A 7897-nucleotide genomic window follows, 5' to 3' on the forward strand; every position below is an offset into this window, starting at 1 on the left:
AGATGGATAAAATGTTAGGTACCATTTCTTTGTCAGCTGAGGGCCACACTACTAAGATTTAAGGTGTGTTTGCCAATCAGGAAGAGAAAGAACCACGCCCAGACGAAAAAATGAGGGATAAGCCAGGAATGTTCAAACATGCACTCGAAAGGAGCAGTTTGAGAACTGGTCAGAGTGTGCGTGGGGGCAGAGGAGCGCATGGGGCATATTTAGCCTTGCTAATAGGGGAATGCATCCCCTCACACACAAAATCAGGGAGTATTCAAATACTGCCCTGGGCTGGCCAATCTGCACCCTAGTACTACATGGTCACCACACATGGGAGTGCAATCTGGTGCCATTTTCTGCTGAGCAAGTTGGCACACACATACTCTCGGATGCAGTGATGTCTCTTTATAGGTTTGTACTTACAAGATGATCAAAGATGTGAACAAATATATAACATGCTGCTTATAATATTACATGTACAATAATAGCTAATCATAGGGCAAGAAACTATGTGACCATAAAAGAAACTGATATAGTAGAAGTGAATTTTCTATTATAAAAAGTAGGCTGGAAAAAATGGAGGGGAGGGGGTGACACAGAAACCTAAAGAGAATGGACAATTCCTTCACGTTTAGGTAAATAGTATTTATGCACCCATACCTATGCACATATATGTACATATTATACATCAACATACCACAGTTTGTTTGCAAGAAACTTCTCTGATTATTTCATTTTCTGTACATTGTTAGTAAAGTACAATTTGTAAAGAGGAAATAAAACATGAGCCTAAGAGACTTTACTAAGAATCTGATTGCTAAGTATGGCGGCGCTTGTCTGTAGCCCCAACTACATGGGAAGTGAAGACAGGAGAATTCCCTGTTCCCAGGGGTTCAAGACTGACTTGGTCAGTATAGTAAGATTTTGTCCTAAACACACATGTGCAGATGGCAGCACTAACTGGACTTTGCGGATTATAAAAGCCAGGTGGTGGTGGTGTACACCTTTTATCCCGGAACCTGGGAGGCGAGGCCAGTCTGGTCTACAAAGTGAGTTCAATGTCAGCTAGGACTGTTACACAGAGAAACTCTGTCTCAAAACAACAACAATAACAACAACAACAACAAAACCCAACCCCCCTCCCCCCAAAAAACAAAAAGAAACAAGCAAACAAATAAAATAAAAATAAAGAAATGAAATGACGTGTGAGATATTTGGAGGTTTAGGGCTAGGGCATGCTAGAGGGAAGAAATGAGGGATGGTATGACTAAGGTATATGCATGAAAAGGAAATAGAGATGCAAAAATTAATAATGTTTTGAGAATCCCAAAACAATTGTTTAAAATAAAATGCAAAAGATGGATTGGGCCTCTTGGAGCAGGCCTGTGACCCCTGCTACTCAGGAAGCTGAGGCAAGAGGATCATAAAGAACAAGACCAGCCTTGGCGACTTAATGAGATCCTACCTCATAATAATAAAAGTTAAAAAAGAAACCTGGGGATATAGCTCAATGACAGAGCACTAACCCAGCTTATGTGAGAGCCTAGGCTTGATCCTTGATACCACAAAGGGTAGATTCATAGACAATAATGCTGTATATTGGGCTAAATTTTTAAAAGTATTTACAGGAATTTTGAAAAACCACAGCTATTGATTGGTATAAAAAAGTATAGTTGAGCATAGTACTATTATAAAAATGTAGTAGCTTCCAATCACTTCGATATTTTTATATTGAAACAAAAAATCTTATTAGTTTTATTGGAACTACACGAAAACAATAAAAATTTATGTTGCATTACACCTAGGGAGGACTGATGAAAAAGCCAAGACACAAAAGAGATTTCCCACTATCTCACATTTAAATCTGTTGTAAAGTTACAGTAACTAAATCATTTTGGTGCAACTTAAGATAAGATAGGATGAACCAGAAGACCAACAGGGACCAAGTGCCCATGCACATTTACTAGGTGATTAAAGAGACAACCACCTGGGGGATGGAGAGACAGCTCAGTGGTTAAGAGCACTGGCTGCAATTCCAGAGGACCTGCGTTCAATTCTCAGCAGCCACATGGCAGCTCACAACTGTCTGTAACTCCTATTCCAGGGCATCTGGCACCTTCACACAGACATACATACACACACGATAAAATAAATAAATCTTTTTAAAAAGAGAGAGACATTCAACTAACAAACTAGTGAGCTTGGACAATTAACATTAAAAAGAGAGAGAGACATCTTTGCATGGGACCCCTAAGAAAGTTCCAGGTTAACCAGACTGTTACATGGAAAGCATTTCTGATTTGAGCAGTAAGGCAATCATTCTAACAGTATAAGCAAACAAATTGTTAAAATTTTAAAATATTTATTTATTATATGTATATGTGTCGTGTTTTGCCTGCACACTGTATATACACCATATGCATACCTAATGCCCAGGGAGCATGGAAGAGGGTGTTGGATCCCCTGGAACTGGAGTTAAGTATGGCTGTGAGCCACCACCTGGATGCTGAGAAGTGAACCTGGATCCTCTGCAAGAGCAGCAAGAGCAGCAAGAGCAGCAAGAGCTTTTAACTGAGCCATCTCTCCAAAGTGACCCAAATTTGGATCTTAAAAGCAAACTTTGATAGATTTGACCAAAAGAAGGTTTGAACCATTCACTCAATGACACAACACTGTAATAAGCAGGTAAAATACAGCAAGCTGCAAAATATATTTGCTGCATATATGAGAAGGGTTCCCGACCTCACTACAAAAAGAGTGTATAGAAATCACTAAGAAGAAACAAATATTCCCGTAATAGCAAAAAGGCAAAAGCTACGACCAGGTTGAAAAAAAAAGACAAATGCCCAGTAGCTACATATTAGCTGCATACATAAAATACAGTAGGTAATATTCCTCCTCAAAAATTATAAAATTGGACTTTCTAGAACAATGCCTCTAGCTATCATCTATCAATTTAGCAAAATGTTTTTTTTAAAAAATTGTATATTTGTGTGCACATATCAGATGAATGCTGATTTATAGAGCTCTCCAATGCAGGCGGTGATTACAGTTTACTAAATAAGGAACTGAGGAAACCCTCCTAAAGAGGCAGTCAAGGAGAGCTCCCCAAATTCCTTATTTAAAAGACATGAATGTGTGCTGCCTACACACTTAGCGGTCCTGAGGCTGGAGAGATGACTCAGGGGTTCAGAGCACTGGCTCAGACAGACGGCATGAATTCCCTTACCAGCGTCCACAGGGCAGCTTACAACAAACTGCTTGTAACTCAGGGGAACCCAATTTCCTCTTCAGATATCCATGGTCATGCCGCAGGATAGTATGAACTAGTGTGCATTTGGTCACATGCAGTGGCTGAAGGATGCAGGCTGCAAAGCTCTAGGCTAGCAAGTTTGTTGAAATAATATATAAGTATACATATGGGACAATATTCAACTGTATACCAACTGGAATTTTAAGGATGAAGAGATTATTGGGGTTTTCCGCTTCTTTGTGTTTCATTTATTCCACAAATATTGACTTGCTGGATTGCCTTAATTATTTTTCTGTGTTTCAAATTAAGCTCAGCCATGTGTTATTGTGAAGTTAGGAAAAAGACACGTTTTTATAAGGGTCTACCACGTGAAACTGACTTTTGCCAGTTGCTAAACATTTATCTACTAAAGACCTGTAGCATGAAGTCTTGGTGGCCAATGGCAGTCATCCCAGCGCTTGGGAGATGAAGGCAGGAGGATCAAAACTCAGGGACACACTCTGCTATGTGGTAAGTGGAGGCCAGTGTGGGAAACAGGAGAGCCTGTCACAAACAAACAAAGCAAAGGCTGCGAGGGAAGTTACTGTGTGCTCTTTCTACAACCTGAAAAAGATTCAGGGCTGTCCTCCGTTCACTACCTGCCCCTCTTGACAAATGTTTTGGTGAAACCATACCTGTTCTGGCTCCAATACACACAAGGGTGGATATGAGAGGGAGATTAGGGGTCCCTTCCTCTCAGGATCCGTCAAAGGGATCCTTTGAGAAGCCTGACACCTCACTAAGTATTTTAAACCAATTATCCCTAGGCACCCCCACTAGGGCAGCAGGAGAATGGTCCTGTTTGTGAGGCTGGAGAAGCTCGCCTCCAGCGTGTTGAGCCTTGCTGGGGCTGAACCCCACTGGAGAAGAGGATGGCAGTTGTGGGCGGGAGGAACCCCGGAGCTCTGGCCTGGGGGATCGGGGTCTTACCGCAGCTTGTTGGAAGGCTCCCTTAGTGTAGGTGCCACCACCGCGGTAGGTGATGGCCGGGATCTCGCGGCTGAGCAGTGCGCACTTGTGCTGGTGTGCCCGGCTGGTGGAGATGTAATCCACGCGCGCCACCACGTTGTTTTTGGACGAGAAGGTGACGATGGCCACGCGCGTGGCCGTGGACACCACGGGAAAGTCGGACAGCAGCTTGCGTACGAACTTGAGCTCGTTGAGGAAGTTGGCTTGGCCCACACTGGACGACTCGTCCACCAAGAAGACGAGCTCCAGGCGGCCACTGAGCTCCCGCAGGCGCCGCACGCGGCTCCGGAACGCGCGGCCCAGACGCTCCACTTTGCTCCCCACCGCCTCCTCCTCGCCGGACGCGGGTGACAGGGTCAGTCTGCCCGGAGCCCCAGGCGAGGCCTCGGGGAACAGGCGGAAGCTGAAATTGCGCGACGGAGCCAGGGGCTGGAAGTTGGTCCAGCCGGACACCAGTGTCAGAGACGAGCAACAGAAGGCCAGGGACCACCACATCGCGCTGGGGACCGAGCAGCGGCCCCAGGGAGTGCAAGGCGACAGTCCCAGCGAGCGCCTGAGAAGAGCCTGGCGGCCCGAGCTGGGCAGACGGGACCCGGGATAGCGCGGCGGCGAGACTCAGAGCCCTTGCATGTGACACTGGGGACAGGATCCAGACTCCTCTGGCAGCTCGGGGGACGGACGGGACTCCGGAGGGACTGGAGTGCTCTGCTCCTTTGGCTCTCGGCTACTTCGTTTTTCTCCTCCTCCCCACTCTCTCCCAAAGCCTATAAAATGTTTGAAGGAAGGGGGCAGTGAAGCCAGAGTCACTTCCCTCCTTTTCGTCTGTCCTCTCCTTCCTCTCCCTCTCCTTCTCTCCTCTCCTCTCCCTATCTCTCCCCTATCTCTCTCCTCCCCCTCTCTCTTCCCTGGGATCCAACTAAAGACTCTTGGAGATTCCATGACACCAGAACCCCTCGCCTGTCATGCTGTCAACATTCCCTCACAAGCGCACTGATTGATCCCATATGTCTGGCAAGGAGCTGCAGAGGAATTCGCTGGAGATGGATCTGGATACCGAGAGTGCCACAGTAATTGGAAACATTGTAGAGAAAAACACGCGGGGGCGGAGGGGGGGTGGCCGAGTTGAAAGCGTGCCTTGAAAACTGCTTGCTCACCTTTTGGGCTTCTTTTCCACTACTCTTGGGAGGGGTGGAGTGTCTAAGCCGCCCAAAGGGGATATTTGCATAAATTCCCTGAAGGGCCTGCACTCCTTTTCTGCATCTGATAATTCATGCGTTTGTTCGTTCTTTCCTTCCTATAGCAGTTTGTGATGTTTGATAGGTACCAAGAGGATGAGGAGGGGAAAAACAGACACGAACTCTGTCCTCTAGGAACTTGTAACAAGTAAAAGTGTTGTCGCCATCACCACCAACTCGACATCCACACATGAAATGTATATGCATGATTACATACTTTTCTGTGCATGCACATAGATACACATATACTTACATATAATTACAACTGACCGTGGCTAAATAGAAGAGCTTGGGAAGACAGATTTGACCTTGGCAAGGGCAGGCAAGCCTTCTATGAGGGTGTGAAGTTCATGGTGAATTCTTAACTATGAATTTTCTTAAAACCCTCTATTTTGATCTGATTCAGCAAATGGGATCTGCCTGGCATACATACCCTTGGGAATACCAGCTGTTACTTGGGGTGATTTTTCCAAGTAAGACCTCATGTACTTTATGTATGTACATGCATAAAGTACATACTTATTACATGAAAGGTGGGACCCTTGGTTAAAAGATTCCAGCTAAAAATCAGGAACCCTGTGTGGTTATATAAACCTCCATCACCTCTGGGTTTTGGCCCAGTGCCTACTTTTATTTTGCAATGGGATCAAATGACTCCGGAGTTCTCCTGGTCTCTGACAGGAGTGGTTGGACTCCAACTCTCCTTAATGAACTGCCTTCAACACGGGAGGTGTCAGAGCATGGAAGCCGAGGTGTTAGGGCTCTTGGATCAATTTCCATGACACGAAATCCTGGCTTACGATTTATTGATTGTATCGCTTTGCCCATTTGGATACTGGAGTAATAATAACATATTAAGGACTAAATCATAAAATCCTAAAACTCTTAGGAATATGCTCAGAACACAGCATGTACACAGTAAATGCTGGTCGCTCATATCACTGCCTTTATTCAAGAATGCTCGCCAAGACCCATGTCCAGCAGCTCTGGCTGACCACCAAGAATGTACCAGCTTACGAAATCCTGAACTGGAAACGGAGTGGGACTCTCTCCTAGTCTTCCCTGTCAGACCACATCAGAAGAAAACGCAGATTTGAAAATCATTCCAGAGTTGTGTGTTTGCAAGAGGGACAAGGAGCAGGGCAAAGAAAGATATGGATCTTCTGAGAGGGGATAAGATCTCAATCAACTTGGAACTCTTTTAAAAAGAGAGTTTTTCCAGATTTCATCTACACCATGTTATTTAAAACACATCATTAAGATCTGGCATTCTGGGTCCATGGCGGTATGGGCTATCTTGTGTGTCCTTTAACCCCCATCCTCAAGGAAACCCCAGGGAGGTAGAGAGTTACTTTAAGACCTTCTAGTTGCAAGCAATGAGCATTCAGCTCCTCCTTGTTTAAACAAAAGGAACTTATTGGCTCAAGCAGATAAACTGGGGAAAGATCTGGGTGGTGAAGCCAGGTTCAGAAAGCCTTGGAAAATGAGGTAGAGTTTAGCCTTCCTGAATACAATAATCCCAGCACTCGAGAAGCTGAGGCCGGAGGGTTGAGAGTTCCAGGTCACAGGTAAGATCCTGTCACACACACACAAGAGAACATGTGTGGGTGTTAGGGGCTGGGGAAGTGGCTGTGTAAGGTCCCCGGCAGGCAAGCATGAGACGCTCAGTTCAGAATCACAGGGTCCATGTAAAAAGTGGAGCGCAGATCCCAGGAACTCCTTGGCTGGCTGGTCTAGCTGGAATGGTGAGCTCGAGGCTCAGTAGAGACCCTAACTCACAGAATATGGCGGTGAGTGATTGAGGAAGACACCTGACATCAGACTCTAGCCTACACACACACATACACACACACACACGCGCACACACGTGCACACACACACACACACACACGCACACACTCAGAACCACTTCTGCATCTCTTTTTAAAAATATTTATTTATTTATTTTACATCCTTACCACAGTTTCCCCTCCCTCCTCTTCCCCCATTTCTTCCTCCCCTCCCTCCCTCCCGTCCCCCAATCTGCTTCTCTTTACACGTTACACTCTTAGTCTCTTTTTTTTCTTTCAGATGAGATGAGAAAGATTCTTGCCTATGAGCTCCAATTTAGCAAAACCTACCACTACCATCACCTAAGGGAGAATGAGATCGCTTTAATTCAGCTTGGTGAGAGCAAGGACAGGCCACAGGAGTGTCCCCCACTTAGCTTATACACTCACAGAAGTTAACCACCGTCACCTTAGACTCTTACATCCAGACCTTCCTCTTTAAGAGCAACCCCAATTTCAGCTGAGCACAAAGACATCCACATTTTCTAGTGTCTCTTGCAGTTGGATGTCTGCACAACTAGGTTCTGAGTTGGTTTCATACATAGCTCCCAGAAATTCTCTTAAACAAACAAACAAACAAACAA

General features: G+C 45.3%; 1 protein-coding gene across 1 annotated transcript in view; it reads right to left on the reverse strand.

Moving 5' to 3' along the window:
- The window catches only part of Svep1 (sushi, von Willebrand factor type A, EGF and pentraxin domain containing 1), a 157227-nt gene extending 152483 nt beyond the window's left edge, over positions 1–4744 (reverse strand). Inside the window, exon 1 of the mRNA XM_038347564.1 lies at positions 4211–4744. Coding sequence (XP_038203492.1) covers positions 4211–4744 — 534 coding nt within the window. The remainder of the gene's footprint in view (positions 1–4210) is intronic.
- Between the last annotated feature and the right edge of the window lie 3153 nt (positions 4745–7897).

This window comes from Arvicola amphibius, chromosome 11 (assembly GCF_903992535.2).
Source record: "Arvicola amphibius chromosome 11, mArvAmp1.2, whole genome shotgun sequence".
Taxonomy (NCBI): domain Eukaryota; kingdom Metazoa; phylum Chordata; class Mammalia; order Rodentia; family Cricetidae; genus Arvicola; species Arvicola amphibius.